This window comes from Eretmochelys imbricata, chromosome 21, assembly GCF_965152235.1.
Source record: "Eretmochelys imbricata isolate rEreImb1 chromosome 21, rEreImb1.hap1, whole genome shotgun sequence".
NCBI classification, from domain to species: domain Eukaryota; kingdom Metazoa; phylum Chordata; order Testudines; family Cheloniidae; genus Eretmochelys; species Eretmochelys imbricata.
Window position 1 is genome coordinate 3598996 of NC_135592.1, and position 20833 is coordinate 3619828.

General features: G+C 40.6%; 1 protein-coding gene across 1 annotated transcript; it reads right to left on the bottom strand.

Annotated features, from left to right (window-relative positions):
- Nucleotides 1–2143: 2143 nt before the first annotated feature.
- GUCA1B (guanylate cyclase activator 1B) lies at nucleotides 2144–14731 on the bottom strand. Its single transcript, XM_077839562.1, has 4 exons — nucleotides 14528–14731; nucleotides 10734–10883; nucleotides 4217–4331; nucleotides 2144–2274 (listed from the first exon to the last, which is right to left on the bottom strand). The coding sequence occupies exons 1-4, from the start codon at nucleotides 14729–14731 to the stop codon at nucleotides 2144–2146; spliced, it is 600 nt and encodes a 199-aa protein (XP_077695688.1).
- Nucleotides 14732–20833: the final 6102 nt, after the last annotated feature.

The window sequence follows — 20833 nt, forward strand, 5'->3', positions numbered from 1 at the left end:
CTCTATGTCACTTCTGAATTGGGTTGATCCTCTCTAACCCTGCTTTATGGGGAAGATCCCCAGCTGGTATAACTCAGAAACGTAGAACTAAAGTCAATAGAGCTACACTATCTTATGCTAGCTGAGAATGTGGTCCTGGATTTATACAATGTTTACAACTAATCCAGAGGCTGCTGTGTATTCTTCATTTTAAGTAGGGAATATCTCTGGAATTGGTAATAACTCTGAAACTAGAATGATGTTTTCAGAGCAGCCACTGTATAAACCAAAGTATAGCTTTCACTTAGAAATGAAAAATACCACCTCTTTTCTGTGCTATGGCAATAACTTGAACATGGTCTTACAAAGTCTATTTAACAAATAGACCGACGTGTGGATTCATCTTTTAAACATGAACTGCAGCACAATATTAATCTTATTCTGTTTCCCCCGTTTCCCTACGTTTAAAAAACCACTAAAGCCATAGAAGAACAAACCAGTGAACTAATGAGAAGCAAGGACACTACAGTAAAAGGCCACAGAAAAATGAAAAGTGATTGCAAGTCTCCCATAGATATGATTAGACCTACTGCTTCAAAGGGAAAAAATACAGGTCTAGTATATTCAGTCATATTTTTTCCTGGTTTAATTTTTTGATTCCAAATAAACTATTCAATACATTTGTCCCTTTTTTTCCTGTCCATTATCCAACCTGCACTCTGCAGATATGGTTGTTATTTGTAAGTATAACAAATCTCAGGCTAGAGGATGCCTATAAATTATTTTCTCTATCAGCTATTCACTATTTGTGGTGTGCAACTGGCTTAGTAGCTCTGGAATAAACTCACACCATGCTTATCCCTTAGGATAGTCATAGATCATTTTTGTTTCATTCTACCAGCACTCATTACAAACAAATGCTGGTGCTCTTGTTAATATGAAAATTAATGAGCAAAATTCTGCCCTCTCATACCCACTCTTTCCAGACACAAAACACCTCTCAATGGCAGTGAAAGTTCTGCAAGCTGAATGAGTTCAGAATAGATCCACAATGTAGAGAAATCTGCCTGACAGCAACGATTCAATAAGAAAACAGAGGCTCAAAAAGAAGTGGACTTCTAATTATGTCAACCCAGCATCTAAATCCTGCAATCGAGCAGTACTGCACTTTCTACTGCTACTCCATAGTCTGGAGTTTTTATTTTCCCAACTCACCCAGAACCACCTGGCTTGATGCAGGGGTAGGATTTGGCAGATAGAAACGGGAGACAGAAAAGGCTCGAGCTCCATCTGCCCAGCCAGTATACTATTGTTCTCTACGATATATTTTCCTGTGCTCTGTATGCATAGTTTTGGCTACCAGCACAGAAATTCAGAACATAACATTATCTCATGGGCTGGAATGTAACTTGCATTTGTGATGCTGTTATATTGATGTCTAATGATTTTAGGTTAGCAGCAATGCACTTATTACAATTAGTAATTGTTTGTATTTCTGGAATGCCTAGGAGCCCCAGCCACATACCAGGACCACCTGGTGGTAGGTGCTGTACAGACACAGAACAAAAACACAGTCCTTGTCCCAAAGAGCTTATTGTGGTCTATGAAATACTTCCACCCTTCATTCACACACGTATTAGGCATCATAACAGACTTCTTGAGTACTCAGAGTCTGTTATCAAAGCACTTATTTTTTGTAGTTGTTTTCCAATATTTTCATCTCTCTGCAGGCATTGATGATATTGACAGACACACTGATCTACCATGAAAGCTATACCACTGCATCAGGAACACTCCTTTCCCAATCCCCTGGGGCAGTCTCAATATCAAACACTGCTCAGAATACCAGCCGTGGCAGGATACTATCAGACGTTACTTCCTTTGGGTGCAACCAGGAACCTGAGCTGACAAGCAGGGTAGCATGTACACAAAGAGGCCTATTCCCTACAGTGGCTTGCCAGCAATGGTCTCCATGCTATATTCAGCATACAGGTGTGACATATGGAAAGATGGTTCCTCAAGCAATCTGAAGTTCTCATTTGGATGCTGAGATTGTGTTAAAAGTTGCAGGTGATTGCCATCTGGTGATTTCACCCTCAAAATGAAATAGCCACCGGTGCACCCAGGATCACACATTTTCATCCACATCATGATCACAGAGGATTCAATTAAAACAAGCACTTTTCCTTCTCTGTTCCACAATCCACCCTCCAGGGTTTACGTCCATTTGTAACATCTTCATCACCCATTTGTCTTTCCGTGCACCATCAATGAACTCATCAAGGGACAATTGCCCTGTAGAAGAAATGGGGAAGATAGCGATCAATAGAGTTCAGAGTAGCAGCCCTGTTAGTATGTATTCACAAAAAGAAAAGGAGGACTTGTGGCACTTTAGACACTAACCAATTTATTTGAGCATAAGCTTTTGTGAGCTACAGCTCACTTCATCGGATGCTGTAGCTCACGAAAGCTTATGCTCAAATAAATTGGTTAGTCTCTGAGATGCCACAAGTCCTCCTTTTCTTTTTTGATCAATAGAGTGTGACAGAAAGGCCTGGTTTACACTTAACGTTTAGTTTGACATAGCTGTGTTGATCGGGGTGTGAAAAATCCACACTCCTGAGCACTGTATCTATGCCAACCTAACCCTCAGTGTAGACACAGCTAGGAAGATGGAAGAATGCTTCTGTTAGCCTAGGTTCTTTGACGCAGGGAGGTGGTATTCCTTCACTGACAGAAAATGCCTTTCAGTCAGCATAGGCTGTGTCTACAACCTGGATATGTCTACACTACACACCACTGGTGGTGGCATTTAAGGGACATGCAACTCCACGCCACAGTGAAAAGCACATCGTCTCCTCGCTAGGGTGTGTAGCTACACCTGTCAGTGAAAGGCTCCAGACGTGAGCAGGCAGCAGGACACTACACTGCTAAAAGCAGCATTGTAGCTGGAGAGGCACTGCTTGGGCAAATAGATAGTGTGCAGGGTATGGACTTGAATACATACTCACACCCTGCAGGCGCCTCTTTACTTACCTAAGCTATGCCTCACGAACTACACTGCTCTTTTTACCTGCGCGAGGGGGACTACATATGTGTGTACCCTACATGCTGCCAAAAGAAGGGTCCAGTGGAGATGCACCTATGAGGTTATGCCAGCATACCTATGGTGCCATAGCTATGCTGGTGTAGTCCCTGTAGTGTAGACATACTCGAAGTCAGAGAGAAGAGGAGAAAAGGAAGTAAAAATTATATTCTGTACATTAAATGTAAATGTAACAATGAGGGCAACAATTCATTACCAGTCCTCTGCTCATCAATGTGTGACCTGTCTTCCAGGGTACTGTAAAATCACCAAAGGTATAGGTATTTCAGGTTTCGATCCATCCCACAACACGTTTACAGTCATCAGATCCCTTTCCTAAGGCCTTGTCTACATGGGAAAATTGACTGTTCAGAATAACTATTCAACTAGCACTATTCTGGTATCATTTTGCTATTCTGGAATAACTCCTCTGTGTGGCCTCTCTGTTACTGAATAAAAGTGATTGTATTCTGGAGGAATTATTCCAAAGCAGAGTAATTACTCTCCAATAAAGTCACTTTTATTTTGGAACAGTGTCCACATGGGGGGTTATTCCAGAATAGCTAATATTCTAAAATAGCTATTCTGGTCAATTTCCCCATGTGGATAAGGCCTAAGAGACAGAAAAATATTCAGGCCTATCCTTCATGAAGTGGGCTTTTGACTAAGATCAAATGTTGCTATAGTTTGATATCTGATACATCCTTTCTCAAACGAACTCTGAACCTGATCCTGCAAACCATTATTGATGTGAGTGGTCCCATTGACTTCAATGGGACTATAAAGGACTACTCCAGGGTTTCAGGATTGAGCCCTGTATTCTGCCTTTGCAGGGTACCTCATGATCTCAGGGATGTAGATGGGTGTGGAATAATTACTTAGCTAGATTAGAAGATCTTTCCCATGTTGAACTCCTGTTTTCTTTTGTTATGATAACAGGAAATGTTCTCCTTCCCTTCGATATTGACCTTAATATAGTTACTTCAAGATTTACCTCAATGTAACTGAGATCAGAGCGTGGTCCACCATGTCTAATATAGATAAGATGATCCTCCTTCTAGGTGATCAACAATAAAGTCAATTAAATTGGTCTAGTCAGCATAGGTGTTTGTTCATAAGGCATGAATCCAACCTGAGCTGTAAATTTCTTACCGTCCCCATTCTCATCCACTAACTGAAATATCCTCTCCACAACTTCCTCGGGGGAGAGCAGTGGAGTCCTCTCTTCCCTTTCTGACCGACACACTTTCTTCAGCCTGTAAATAGACTGGAAGAAAAGAAGCTTGTGAGTAAAAGGGCTGTCAAGCACAAAACAACAAAGAAAGAGAGTTATTAATGATGACGTTTAGCACTTTGAATCTGCTGTCTGTCTGTCTCCCTGTGCCTATCACAAACATTAATCAAACCTCAATGCTCCCCTGCAAGCTGGGTAAGCAAGTATTACTGTCCCCATTTTACAGATGGGAAAATTCATGCTGAAAAGTTAAATGATTTGTCCAAGGCTACATAGCATGTCAGTGGCATATCTGGGGAAAGAAACCTAGTGCCTCCCTCCATCCATGCCTCTCAGACCTGAGCTCATTCACATCTCATTATCAGTATTACTACTAATTTATTTGGGGTGAATATAGTTGCTGACATTGGGGCCAGCTTTGGCAGTCTCTGTGCTACTTCTGGCCCTGCTGGCACTCTCCAGCTGCAGAAAAAATTTCTCTGCTAATAGAAAAAAAAAGAGGGGGAAGGGAAATAATAATAATAATAATAATAATAAAAATAATAGTAAGTGAAAGTGAAAATGTTATTATTGATTAATTAATTAATTAATCTAAATCCTCGGGATTGTTTCCTCTTCTGGGTCCAATTGTGCTCTCAGGGAAGTTTTTGCCACTGAATTCAATGGGAGCAGGAACAGATCCTTACATGCACACCCCTAGAAGCATTTCAGTTTGTAAACATGTCTAAAATGCAAAAACCCAGTAATAATAATGACCTTTCATTTATGTAGCACCTTTCATCCAAACAGATGCCAAATGAGTGTTCTAGACAGGTTCCTAATATGATTTCAAGCTAAGAGCAGATACACTAGTATGCTAAAATATCTGGTCCAAATTGGAGTCAGTGGCATTACTCAAGATTTGGAGTAATGTAGTTGAAAGCACAGCATGGTCTAGTCTATTTTCTGTCCCTAGAATTAGACAGGTCTTTTCTATTCACCCCTCCATCCCAGCTGCCCTTGGGACGAATGCCTCTTCAGCACCAATTGTGTTCATGAGGTTGAAGCGTTTGGCTGGCATCTTGCCAGCCTGGAGATTGGTGAAGGTATGACACAGCCATGCCTGATTCAACATAAGAACATAAGAAAGGCCATCCTGGGTCAGACAAAAGGTCCATCCAGACCAGTATCCTGTCTACCAACAGTGGCCAATGCAAGGCGCCCCAGAGGGAGTGAACCTAACAGATAATGGTCTAGTGATCTCTCTCCTGCCATCCTCTGACAAACAGACACTAGGGACACCATTCTTTACCCATCCTGGCTAATAGCCATTAATGGACTTACCCTCCATGAATTTATCCAGTTCTCTTTTAAACCCTGTTATTGTCCTAGCCTTCACAATCTCCTCAGGCAAGGAGTTCCATGGGTTGACTGTGCACTGAGTGAAGAAGAACTTCCTTTTATTAGTTTTAAACCTGCTACCCATTTATTTCATTTGGTGGCCCGTACTTCTTATATTATGGGAACAAGTAAATAACTTTTCCTTATTCACTTTCTCCACACCACTCATGATTTTATAGACCTCTATCATATCCCCCCGTAGTCTCCTCTTTTCCAAGCTGAAAAGTCCTAGCCTCTTTAATCTCTCCTCATATGGGATCCGTTCCAAACCCCTAATCATTTTAGTTGCCTTTTTCGGAACCTTTTCTAATGCCGGTATATCTTTTTTGAGATGACGAGACCACATCTGTATGCAGTATTCAAGATGTGGGCATACTATGGATTTATATAAGGGCAATAAGATATTCTCTGTCTTATTCTCTATTCCTTTTTTAATGATTCTTAACATCCCATTTGCTTTTTTGACTGCCGCTGCACACTGCGTGGACATCTTTAGAGAATTATCCACGATGACTCCAAGATCTTTCTCCTAAGTTGTAGCTAAATTAACCCCCATCATATTGTATGTGTAGTTGGGGTTATTTTTTCCAATGTGCATTACTTTACATTTATCCACATTAAATTTCATTTGCCATTTTGTTGCCCAATCACTTAACTTCTTTTTGAAGTTCTTCACAGTCTGCTTTGGTCTTAACTATCTTGAGCAATTTAGTATCATCTGCAAACTTTGCCACCTCACTGTTTACCCCTTTCTTCAGATCATTTATGAACAAATTGAATAGGATTCGTCTTAGGACTGACCCTTGCGGAACACCACTCGTTAGCCCTCTCCATTCAGAAAATTTACCATCTATTCCTACCCTTTGTTCCCTGTCTTTTAACCAGTTCTCAGTCCATGAAAGGATCTTCCCTCTTATCCCATGACAACTTAATTTATGTAAGAGCCTTTGGTGAGGGACCTTGTCAAAGGCTTTCTGGAAATCTAAGAACACTGTGTCCACTGGATCCCCCTTGTCCACATGTTTGTTGTTTGTTACCGGTCTGTAATTGCCAGGATCACCTCTAGAGACCTTCTTAAATGTTGGCGTTACATTAGCTATCTTCCAGTCATTGGGTACAGTAGCTGATTTAAAGGACAGGTTACAAACCATAGTTAATAGTTCCACAGTTTCACATTTGAGTTCTTTCAGAACTCTTGGGTGAATGCCATCTGGTCCCAGTGACTTGTTACTGTTAAGTTTCTCAATTAATTCCAAAATCTCCTCTAGTTACACTTCAGTCTGTGACAATTCCTCAGATTTGTCACCTACAAAAGACGGCTCCAGTTCGGGAATCTCCCTAACATTCTCAGCAGTGAAGACTGAAGCAAAGAATTCATTTAGTTTCTCTGCGATGACTTTATCATCTTCAAGTGCTACCTTTTGTATCTCGATCGTCCAGGGGCCCCACTGGTTGTGTAGCAGGCTTCCTGCTTCTGATGTACTTAAAAAACATTTTGTTATTACCTTTTGAGTTTTTGGCTAGTTGTTCTTAAAACTCCTTTTTGGCTTTTCTTATTCCATTTTTACCTTTAATTTGGCAGTGTTTATGTTCCTTTCTATTTATCTCACTAGGATTTGACTTCCACTTTTTAAAAGATGCCTTTTTATCTCTCACTGTTTCTTTTACATGGTTGTTAAGTCATGGTGGCTCTTTTTTAGTTCTTTTACTGTGTTTTTTAATTTGGGGCATACATTTAAGTTGAGCCTCTATTATGGTGTCTTTGAAAAGTGTCCATGCAGCTTGCAGGGATTTCACTCTAGTCACTATACCTTTTAATTTCTGCTTAACTAACCTCCTCTTTTTTGCATAGTTCTCCTTTCTGAAATTAAATGTCATAGTGTTGGGTTGTTGAGGTGTTCTTCCCACCACAGGAAAGTTAAATGTTATTATATTATGGTCACTATTTCCAAGCGGTCCTGTTATAGTTACCTCTGGACCAGATCCTGCGCTCCACTCAGGACTAGATCAAGAGTTGCCTCTCCCCTTGTGGGTTGCTATACCGGCCGCTCCAAGAAGCAGTCATTTAAAGTATCGAGAAATTTTGTCTCTGCATTTTGTCCTGAGGTGACAGTCAATATGGGGATAATTGAAATCCTCCACTATTATTGAGTTCTTTATTTTGGTAGCCTCTCTAATCTCCCTTAGCATTTCATCGTCACTATCACTGTCCTGGTCAGGTGGTCGATAATAGATCCCTACTGTTATATTCTTATTAGAGCACGGAATTACTATCCATAGAGATTCTATGCAACATGTGGATTCATTTAAAATTTTTACTTCATTTGATTCTACGCTTTCTTTCACATATAGTGCCACTCCCCTCCCTGCACGACCGGTTCTGTCCTTCCGATATATTTTGTACCCCGGAATGATTGTGTCCCATTGATTGTCCTCACTCCACCAGGTTTCTATGATGCCTATTATATCAGTATCCTCCTTTAACATGAGGCATTCTAGTTCACCCTTCTTATTATTTAGACTTCTAGCATTTGTGTACAAGCACTTTAAAAACTTGTCGCTGTTTATTTGTCTGCCCTTTTCTGATGTGTCAGATTCTTTCTGTGAATGTTTCTCGTCTGATCTTGCCCATACTTTATCCTCTTCCATCATCTCCTCCTGACTAAAACCTAGAGAATCTCTATCAATAGACTCTCCTCTAAGAGAAGTCTCTGTCCGATCCATGAGCAGCTCTGCAGCCATCGGCTTCCCCCCCCCCATCTCTTAGTTTAAAAACTGCTCTGCAACCTTTTTAATGTTAAGTACCAGCAGCCTAGATCCACTTTTGTTTAGGTGACCTTAAAACCATTCCCTGTTGACCTAAAAACCATGGCTAAACTTCACTAGGGCTGTCCTCCCTGATGGTGCTGGTCAAAGGATCCTTACCACACCTGCTGCCCATGACCTATCCAAGAAGAGAGGTCAATTGGATTTAGTGAAGAAGATACTAGCTAATTACAATCCCTGCTGTGACTACTAAGTACTTCCCTTGCTGTTTAGGAGAGAATTGCGCAGATACAAAATTTGTATCGGCATCTGATCCACGATCCGCAAACATGGCTCGCGGATATCCTCATTTGAGGATGTGGATATCTGCGGATATAAAGCAGATATCCACAGATTTGCAGGGCTCTAAGAATTGGGAAGAAGTTCCCAGAAGAGGCTAAATGCTCAGGTACCACAGTGAAGAGTGAGAGAGAGAGAGACAGAGCAACCTTAATTCTTTCAAAGGAAAGCTGATCCTGCCTGGTCAAAGAGAACTTGTGCCAAGAAGAGCTAGTCCATCCTGATTTCTCTGAACATATTCATTATTCATAAAGATTTTTCTAAGATTTCAGCTGACAAATGTTCAGCCTACAAGGGTATCCACGAACTAGGGACTGTGACTACTTGCTATTTTTTTATTCATGATATCTGACTGATCACTTATGTCACATCGAATGTTTCTGACCCCTGACTGAGTAACTGAAAACTTTTAAACAGGAGAAGACTGAATAAGGCATTGTGAATATCTTTGTTTCATGCACAAGCAACCTGGCTCACGTATGAACGCTGACAGGCACACAAAAACCAGGCTTTTTTCCAACTGCTTGTGTGTACAAAGCTCATTCAAGCAAATGTTCACCAAAGGGACCTCATCAAACCGAACACTGATGGGGATTCTAATGGATATTATTAATGATGTTTTTGCAGCATTCATCTGACTCTAGTTATGAGCCTAATCCCAGCAATTCATCCTCTCCAATTAGAACCAGAAAATAGAATTCACCCTTCTCCCTCACCCCGATGATTATTTGTTCCATACTCATTTCACATGTGACAATGACATCAGTAAATTAGAGCTGATCGAATTTTTCCAAATTTTGACTTTTCAACAAAACAAAGGGATGTTTTTTTGCAGAAAGTTTCCCTTTCTTTGACCAGATCTTTTGATACAGTATCTTTTCAGAGAATCTCAAAGGGGTTTATAATCACTAATTAAGTCTCACAAATATCCCTGTGTAATAGGTACATATAATGATACCCAGATGGGGTAACTGCAGCACAGAGAGATTGAGAGTTTTGTCCAAGGTCACACAATAACTAGAACCAATGAGTCCTGGCGCTCAATCCCTTTGCCCTAAACTCTAGGCCACAAGCTCTCCCTCAACAGCTGTCTATGTATGAACAGCAATTGCAGAATACATAACAGAAATTCACAGTGTGGATCAGCAAGGATGATTCTGCCCAGTATTACCACTAACTTGTATCTCTCCCCTTACTGCACAGTATTCAGGCAGGAAACCTTAATCCAGACTCATAAATAATATGAAATTCACCCCTTCCACACTAGTCAGAGTATGTGTTGTTGTGTGAGGAATTCACTGGTGGTTACAGGGACAGGTCCTCCCTGGCTACTGTTTCTGCCTCCTGCCTTCCTGGGCCTCTGATGCATGGTCTGTGGGCAACTGATCCATATATCTGCAGATCATGGAACTTATTCCCTGGCCTTCTCCAGTGGTTCCCACCCTGCCATTGCACAAAGGATGTGGTAGTCCCTGTCACTGAGGCTGGCCATTCTCACTTCAGGCTTCGTCATTATCCCGAATTATTTCTGCAATTACTAACTCATTTGAGAACAGTACAGGTCATTATGTTGAGCAGGGAAGAGTGTCTTGCTTAATGACATTAATCCCTTGGCTCATGAGTAGTATGGGGCGTAAAGAGCATACCCAAATGAGTAGATAGATTTAGATCTTGGGCTTAAGGCATTGAACTGAGGCGGAGAAGATGGTTCCGCTCCTGCCTTTGCCACAGACTCCCTTTCTTTGAGCAAATCACTTAATTTCTCTGTGCTTCCCTTCCCCATCAGTAACATAATCCTTACTTACATCCTTTGTCTGTCTTGTCTACTCAGTTTGTTAGCTCTTTGAGGAAGAGACTGCCTTTACTATATGTATATATAGTGTCTAGCATAATGGGCCCCTGGTCTCGGTTGGGTCCTCTAAATGCTAGTAATAGCGAAGTCCTACTCACATCAACTATTTCTAAGAGCTCAGGTTTGTCTATGCAGCCGTTCCCATCCTTGTCGTACACTTTGAATGTCCATCTCAGCTTGTGTTCCAATTTTCCTCGTAGGACAAGATTCAAAGCAGCCACATACTCCAGAAAATCAATGGTGTTATCCTGCAGACACAAGAGAGGCAACCACAGGGACACTTAGTCAGACCCGATCAATACAATCGTTTTGTATTGTAAACAAGGATGAAAAATATGCTGAGGTGATTCTCTTGATTATGTGGTTATTTATTTATTTATTTGCTTCCTTACATTTTTGAAGGAATCCTGTGCACTTTCAAGCCAATTGATTGATTGTGCAAAGGGCGATCTGTTGTTGAATCTGATCTGAAGGTTTCAGGTGTTCACTGTCTTAAACAAAAATCAGAGCCTTCCTCAATTGCTCTATTTAACTAGGTGAGAAGGGAAAAGACAAGGAAAAAATCAGGTCAAGTCTTGTATATACAGAATTTTTTAAACTTTGGTCTATTTATTTTAACAAGGAACAAAAAACGCTGTTTAAAATGTGCATTTATTTTAATACTCCCTAGTGTGCTCTAGAATTGCTCCCAGTGGATGAAATTCACCCCTGTGCAGAGGGCCAGCCAAAGTCTATGCTTTGTGTAAGTCCTGCTTCCGCCCCACTTAAGCTCTGCTTTGAGAGTTTTAACTGGGACTTAGCACCACATAGGCCTTTGCACAGGGATGAATTTCACCTTCTGTGACCCTGCTGGACTGAAACTGATATCAGCCCAGAGTAACCTGAATTTCCAAACAATGGAAGATTTTTAACAATATAAAGATAAACCATGATCCAATCTACAAAGGTACTTGTGAGCTGGTAGTCTAACGTGGTGTGCTGCTCCTTGGAGATCTGAGGTTCAAAGGGAGAACTTAGTGACTTTTCACTAATACCTAAAGCTACAGACATGGGTCTAGATCTTTAACTGGTGCAAATTGCTGCAGCGACATTGATTTCAATAGATTTAAGCCAGTTTACACCAGCTGAGGATCTGGCCCCAGATTCCCAACCACTAAGTCCGAGGACTGTCTCCCCTCAGGGCAGGTTGCCCTCAGAGAGGCCCTGCTATGTAAACCAGGTTTACAGGAGTATCAGCTCATGGCCAGTGATCAGAAGGACACTGGAAATTGCACAGGAGAGTACTCGGGCGGCCCACCAAAATATGCACTTCTTAAGGCAGCGAGAATCACTTGTCAATGCCCAGCATGTTCATTCAGTTTATTACGGCTGTTCCATACCAGTTGTGGTGGGTCTGTGCTTTATGGGAAGACCAGAAGGTCAAAGGTGTTTCTATCTTGTGTGTGCGGTATCTAGTCTATACTTTGCAGGATATGATGTCTGAAAGATTTCCTTACATTCACCCTCCATAACATTTTGGGAGTATTATGATCATTACATTGTTGTTAAAAATATCCCCTTTTTCATTCCATTCATGCCTGCGCTTCTCTCCTGCTAGCGCTAATGGGAGGTATGTACAGTATGTGCACCCACCGCAGAACTGACTTCTGTGACCTGATACTGCAACTGTTAGTGTGCAGGTCCCCGGCTCCACCTCACTGGAGCGCCATTGACTTAAATGGGGCACTCATGTGCTGTCATTTGCAAGACAGGGGCCTGTGTTTGTTTGGAAATGCAATCTTTGCTGAATTTGTATAATTTCAAATTAGAGTAATGCAGAGGCAACCACACAGACACTTAGTCAGTCCCAGTGCCCATTTAGACACAGTTTAACACCTTTAAGAAACAATCTTAATGAAATTAAACTGCATTGAAAAACACCCCTTTTTGCTCAGGTAAATAGCAAGGCCCCGAAAGACAATGGGGTTACACAGGTGCCCCCGGCATGGCTGCAGTTGCAGTACTTGGGCTTAAGGTTTTGTAGAAGCTTCTTTTCAGCAACCTAATTTCTGAGCCAAATGTGATTTGTCAGACTCTCTTTCACGGCCTCGCCTGCTAACCTTTCTCTGGACGTGACCCTACTGCTTTCAATCGAAGCAGGATAGGGACCCTCTAAATCTAATGGAAGGCAGATGACCATCAACCCTTTGTCCCAAATTGACTTGCAATAATGGTCACCACCATACAACTAATATGGCTGGGGCTTCAAAGAAACTTAGGAGAGTTGTGGGAACCCAACTTCCCTCAAATTTCAGTGGGAGCTGGCTGCTTAACTCCTTATACTCCTTTCCAAATCTACCTGTCTATCTATCTAATTGATAAGGTTAATATTTAGCAAAACAGATTGGAATTAGGGGCCTATTTCTCCATTACCTTGACCTTGTATCATAATTTTCACCAACACAAAGTTAGTACACAGTGGGCATAAAGTGTTACTGAACTGGAATGGTAGCATTTCACACCCATTTTGCAAACGTGTAAATGACAACACAACAGAGAATCAGGCCCAGAATGTTATAATTATTTAAGCCACTTCTTACTTCTTGAATGGTTTAAATCAATATATTGATTAACTTCCACCTGTTTATCGTTATTTGTGCATATGATAATGATAATGATACCTAGCTTTTACAGAGCACTTTTCCAAATCCAAAATACTTTTCCTGTTTATAACATAGCTGATGTTAAAAAGATGTGTCGGTTGTCACTACTTAGGGACTTATCTTGCACTGCTCATGGAAACAGCAGCTATGAAAATAATTTAAATTATATCGGCGAATTATTAATGCTCTTGTGAGAGCAGTGGAGAAATTTCAGAGCATTGGAAACTAACAAGGACCAAATACTGTCATGATAGTCCAAATAATTAATGTTAACAAAAATGAGTTACATGGTAACTCTTCAGGATAGAGGTTGTCTTCTTTTGTGGCTTGCACATTTCTGGTGCTTAATTAATCATCAATCATCATCATCATGAGTTACCGTGGAAGTAACATGAGCCAGTGAAATCAGAGGGTCTGCTTGCAGAGCGAAGTACTAATCAGGATGAGTAAGAGTGGCAGAATCTGGCTCAGTAATAGTCATCTCAGCACTGGATCAGTATTTGAACTCCATGGGGTGTTCTGGAGTGACTGAAAAAAGGAGCACTTTGTCCTGTTATTTTCCAGCTTCGCCTTAGTTCTATATTAACTATATACAGCAGGGCTCTTTTTTAGGACCTGATCCAAAGACTAATTAAGTCAATTGGAATCTTTCTATTGACTTTGGTGGGCTTTAGAATGGGCCCAAAGTTAAGTGACTTTCTGCACATAACAGCTTCACTCACCAGATGGTTCACTAAAACTGGGATTTCAGTCTGTGCTTTCATGGCACTGACAATACACGATTCTCATTCCATTTCACAGAATACAGAGCCTCACTAGACCTTCATTCACTACAATTCCCTCTATACCATGAGAGGAAGATAACTCTTTGGCATTCATCTCTACTGTCTGAGGATCTTTGGGAACATTGGCTAACGTGGGAGCCTAAAGTTAAGCATCTAAATCCATAGTTAGGCATGTGAGTGAGAAAATATTGGCCTTAACTGCTACCTATGGTTTAGATTCAGCTACCAGAACTAAAGGGGATGTTTTCATTTAGTTAGTCCTTGCATCATGGAAGGAACTAGAGCTCCTTCTTGGGCTACCAGGGTTCAACCCTGACAGATCTGTCACTAACTTTGTCTCAAACATAATAAAAAACAAACAATAGGATGCAATGAGCCAAGACAATCCCCAAGTTTCAGAAAGAAAAGAACACTGGTGATTGATCTACTTAACCAGCACCACTACTGCAGGTCTTTAACACTTACCCCATTCTTATCAAAAGCTTTGAACATAGTCTCAATATATTCTGCTGCTTCCTGGTTATCCTGGACTCCAAAGAAGCGTTTGAATTCATGCATGAAGAGAGTCCCGCTGGGACATTCGACCACAAACTTCTTATACCATTCCTGCAACTCAGCAACATCAATGTCTGCTTGTTCCCCTTCCTCATTGGTGAAATGTTGTCCCATGTTGCTCCCAAAAACAGAAGATAAAGATTGACAGAAAGAAAAAAGAAAGGAAAATTTAGTCAATGTCCTTTAGCTTATATTGTTTCTTTTTCTCCTTCAGCTGCTTTTTCTTTCTTCTGTTTCTTCTTGGGTTATTTCCTGTCTTTGTTTCTCTATCCTGTCTTTCATGGGTACTGTATATTTCTGTTTTGTTACCTTGTGTTGCTTTTGCTTTATTTCTTCTCTTCTTTCTTTCTCTTTCCTTCTATTCTGTGGTCTCTGCTCACCGCTACAATCTCATTCCCTCACTAGAGGATCCCGGAGTGGGTTTCCTTAGTTAAATTAGTACAACATGTGGTGTTAGATGGGATAAAAATAACTAAGATCATTAGGAGATTCCCACTATGTGTCACAGAGACCTTCACATGTTCCAGAGCAGGGCCTCATTTAAGAGCAAACTCCAGGCAGGATCAAAATGATTTCTAATGTCAATCTAAGGATTTGAAAGCTGAGGTTCCCACTAATATGTGATGTATAATCCCCTTCTCTCTGACTCTGTGCATTATTTGAATAATAAAGCAATCAGAAATGAGTAGTTTCTAGTCACTGACATATGTATGAAGTTTTTGGGATGGACACTCCAGGCTTCCCTTCAAGTGTGTGAAATATTCACAAGGATAAGCGAAACTACAAGAAATAGGAGTGTTTTTACTTTAAAAAAAAACCTCTAAAACAGGTCCAGTTTGGTGAAACATGTGCCATCTTTTACACATTTTTAATTAAAAAGTAGGCTCCTTTTCCAGTGAAACTTTTAGGGGAAGTTTTTTAAAGCGTCTAAGTGACTTATCAGCCTTGGACTCTTTTGGAAATCTCACCCCGAGTACCCCCAATAAGAGATACAGATACGGATACCTCATAGTACCCCAATAGGACATACATCTTATATTAAACTGAAATTACTTGGATATGATCATCTTGCTGCTTCCTACCCTTTGTTGCAACTGCTGCTATTACACTTTCCATAACCATCTCACTGTTCATTTGTGTTCCCCGCCTGTCTACCATTTATTGCATAGAACAATTTTAAACATTGTGTGAGCGGTTAACACACATGAATTTTTGTGTTTTCTCTCCAGGAGACTGCAGTTCAAAATTTCAAATTGTGTGCTGAAAGTTAGGCACCTGCATCAATGCCTGGATCTCAGAGTTGCAAAACTTCCAGTGACTTCAGATGGACCTTCGGGTTCCAAGCACCTCTGAAAATCAGGCCTATCTAGTTGCATTAAATATAGATTTAGGTGCCTGCCTTTAGGAACCCAGGCTTGAAAATTTGCCCATTGGATTTTCCTATTATGAATTTTTCATTCTCTGATATTCTGTATTCATAAATATGGTCAGTTAGGTTGTATTAATGACTAACTCTGATCCTGCAAATACTTACACATATGGGTAACTTTATACACATGAGAAGTCCTGTTAACATCAGGGGAACTATTCCCATGCATAGAGTTAGCCTTTTGTGCTTCAGACCTTTGCTATGAGAATTAATAAAAAAACAGGATAATTAAAACCTCTTAATAGTTTGTATATAAGATGTTTGATTTTCAAAAAACAGCACTCCTATACATTTATTTAAAAAAATTTAAAACAGGAAGATCATATTAAAAATCTTTTTTTTTTTCAAATCCTGTATCTCATTCATTCATTGAAATGCTTGAAAGTGTTTACTACATGCTGTTATGAAACATTTCATGTCTTATAGAGAGAGGAGAAACATCAGCTTCTAATAGCTTAATTATTATTTATTATTTATATTATGGTAGCACCTATGAACCCTAGTGAAAATCAGGACCGTATTATGCTAGGCCCAGCATACAGATAACATAGCCCCTGCACCAGACATCTTACAATCTAACACCTCACTCCCAAAGATTGGGCCCCCATTTCTCTATGTGCCAGATATTATTTTTTATTTTATTGTCATGTTTTTATGAGACTACCAGAACGGTATCCAGGGCCACACCAGGTGTCGGAGTTCAACTCGTCTTACCATGTTAGCTGGAAACAAATGACCTATTGCTATAAATGTGCCTGAGATAGGATTCTACTCCTAAGAGGATTGGAGCAGTGTTAATAGGAAACAATAGATGCCACACTTACAGGAGCAAGGGGCATGAAGATTAAAGTCACTGTTTTTAGCAGGAGGTTGGAATTTCTAATGTCGTGGAAGAAAATGGTTCAGCCACTCAGCTAGGCACATGCTACTGCAAACAAATCAGACTGCTGTTGAGAAGAATAGCTCCTGGTCCTGCAACTCCTTACTCACTCATGCTGACCTTTTACTCATGCAAGGAGCCCCAGTGAAGTCAATGGGACTAAACCCCTTGGTGAGGGTTTGCAGGAGCACCTCCATACTTTGCATTTCCTCAACACTTTCCAGTCAAGGCTCTCTACAAGCACTTTGCCGATTCATGTCAGAGTCTGCACAAGGGAGAGGGGCATGGTCAGGGCAGGTGAAGTGTGGGTACAAATGGGGTCCAGTGGAGTCACCAGTGAGATTAAAGCTGCTTTCCCCTAGGAAAATGCCAAGTGAATTTCACTGAAGTGCAGTGTACCAAGATGGTACCGAGAAATCCAATTGGCACCTCCCTGCCCCAACAGGGATGGATTTGGCCCAGTGAAATTAAGCTGTGATCCTGCAAATACTTACGTATGTGCTTAACTTTAGTACCATTAGTAGTGTAAGCACATGCATAAGGGTTTGCAAGATCACAGCCCCTATAAAGTGAGGCTTTATTAGCCCTATTTTACAGAATGGGAAACTGAGGGATTGTGAGCAACAATGCACACTATGAGGTTACGATTTCTAAAGTGCACCAACTTGTTGCATGCTAATTGGTCTGTGTAGACCCTCCTAGAGCAAACTAAAATTCCCATCGTGTGCTTTAATGTAGTACCAATTCTGGAAAATGGGGCTAATAATACCCCCTGAGTAGAGCTAATTTTTACTGGAAAGGTCTGCAGTCTTTCCTCACAAAGGGATCAACATACTTTGTTTTGCTGTCCTAATAAGAGATTGTCAACGATGCCAGTTATTTGTCATGTGAATTTTTAAAAATGTTGCATGTTTTTTTCAAAATTTCCTGTGATAATTTTTCAGTTTTTCACGAAAAACTTAAATATTTTTAAATTTCAATAACAGTTTTTGAGAAATATTTTTGGTTTTCAGTAAAAAAAAAGTAGTTTTTGAAAACCAGAACCATTCCATTTTACCTAAACTGAAGCCAAAACTTGAAACTTTTTACTGAAAAACAATTTTTTTTTTAACTGAAAATGTTTTTTTTTTAAGAGACACGTCTGCTCCAAGTCAGTTTTTCAATCAGAAGATTTGGCAACACTCAGAAAAGATTTGTCAGTTACAGGTGATAGACCTGCAAATATTATTCCAAACTAGGAAGTTTTTGCAGCATCATTTCAATACAGCAAGAGGCCAGTCGAAGAGGAATGATAGCAAGGAAGTAGAGGAAGCCATCAGGTACACCCTCTTCAGGTATTGGATAAGCCTGTATTAATTATTCTCGCTGAAAAGATGAAACTATATTTAGCCAGTTGCTAAATCTGGCACTACATACCAATAACTGAGGGGTAAATTGTACATGTTGATATGTGATAAATGATATGTTATATGTTTACTCTGCTTTTACTCTCCTCTTTCAAATCATATGTGTAGAAAATGCAAACATGCAACATCAGAAATTCCAATGGCTGAGACTTGAAGCTAGGCAAACCCAGACTAGAAACAAGGTACTCATTTATAACAGTTGGGGTAATTAACCATTGGAAGAACTTACTTAGGGATGTGATGGGTTCTCCATCACTTGGAGACACGAAAACAAACTAGACATCTTTTTAAAAGGTATGTTATAGCTCAAATAGAAGTTATGAGCTTAATGCAGAAATTATTGGGTGAGAAATTATTCGACCTGTAGATAGATAAATGCTGTTGTAACTTGGGATCTTGGTATGGAAAAGGTTGAATGCCAGAGGTGTAGAGTATTTCGTCATTTTCCGCTGTTATGTTTGAAACACAGCTGCATTTTGGAATGTGACTACCCTGTGCACAAAACAAGGTTCTACATGCCTGGGACATTATGTTACCTCATTGTGTAACTTGGTTTTGCCTTGTGGTAATTTTGTGATATTTTCCCATCAAATATAATAGCTCCTCCCTGTTTATTTTTGCTCCTCCCAAGTAATTTTAAACCGCTAGCGGCTGGTATGAAAACTCCTGTGCATACTACACGAATTCCCAGCGGTTCAGATTTTTTACACTGCAGATTTTGCACTGGCAAAAGTTATCTCCGTTCTGCCAGTATAATATTATTCTGTGGGATAGCTTTTAATTATTATAGTCTGGAGGATTTCTTCCTGCATTACTTCAGCTGTGCAAATTGGTGTAAATATAAATACAGATTATTAGTTTTTAAAGCAAAAGAAGAGATCTCTGGAGTCTGGAGAATGCTGAACTGTAGTAAATAGCTGATACTCAGGGAATGACCAGAGCTCCGTGTGATAAGGAATAGATGGCCCTAAGGGGATGACCAATGCTGGATCAAATGACACATAGACTGGAGATATGCAATGGTATAGTGAGCAGTTTGTTAGGTGACTGAGCTGCAAAGAACTGGTGAGATCCAGCTACGTGTTCTGCCAGATGAGCCATCCCTAAGTTATCACCAGTGACAACAGCTCGGAAGCTGCTGTGTTTCCCAGCCAGGAGCATGAAAAGTTAGAATTAGGCAAACTAGACTGCTTTTTATCCTTCAGTCCATTGACAGAGCATGTTCCCACATGCCAGCTTTGATGAAGCCTGCAGGAAATTCAGGAAATGACTGCAGAGGAGTGGAAAGATTGAGTTGTTTGGCATCTGCATTAGCAATCATGTTTGTCTTTGCTGAGCATAAAAATGGCACAAAGAGGTAAGAGGGTATCACCAGGTGTTGTCTGCCCCAGGCAAAGTCATGCCAATCCTTATAAGTATCCGAGAATGGACAAAGCATAACTCATTTGCTCTGTTGTTCCATGATTCTTAAACAAACTGGGTCTCATTCTCATTTACAGTGAGATCCCTTTTAACTTTTCTCTCAGTCTAAGAGAGCCTTAAGGTGAGCATAAGCTGATGCAAGAGTTCTATACCAGCTCTGTTTCCAGGTGCTGGCATTGTGTACAGATCTGGGTGTGTGGCCACAGTACACGGTCATGGCTATTTTCTGCTTCACTGGGCCAACGGGGCGCCTTGGAAGCAGACTGTCAGTTGGAGAAGACCTGAACTATCTCTAATTTACACCAAGGGCCAGGCAGGCTCTAGCACGGCCCCAGAATACAGGAAATGCAAAGGTGGCTTAAAGTTATCTATGCTCCCTCCACCCCACTGCTTCCCAAAGTGCAGGAATGGAGAAACTAAGAATCAGGCTCATTGTTTCTCTTTCTTCTGTAGGCTCATTTGCTCCCTTTCCAGCTGCCTGTGAAAGTCTTTGTGCTACCCTATGTCTTGTGAAACTCTCATTAGTTGGAAAATTAGCTATAAAATCAGGTTATAGCCAGAGCCCGTTCACAAGCAGCTAGCTGTGATTTTGCACCTAGGTCTGGAGGAGCTGGCAGATATTTCATGCCAGGCTGAAGCAGCAGTGGAAGGGCCCAGACAAGTTCAAAAGGCACAGAATGGATCAAAACAGCTGGCAGTGGGAAGCTCTATGCCAATATCTATCAATCGATCTAACTATCTAAACTTTCATCTTTTCTGAGCCCATCACCAGCAGATCTGGGTTGTCACATGCCTTTTATATGTGGGGAAAAATGACAGTATAGCAGATATTATCACTTATAATCTATTACAGCATTACCCAAAAGGCCCCATTCAAAACTGGGGCCTCAATATAGAACCAGTTTGTTAAATAAATGCAGTTTTGCACAGTGAGCAAATTACCAAATCCAGTAATGCAGATTGATATTACTGAGGAGGATGCTAGTCTCTCCTCAGTTTACTGCCTTTTTGTTGTGGAAGTCATGGTACTATGTACTGTTAAATATCTGCCATTTTTCACCCCAGAGGTGGTTGCATTT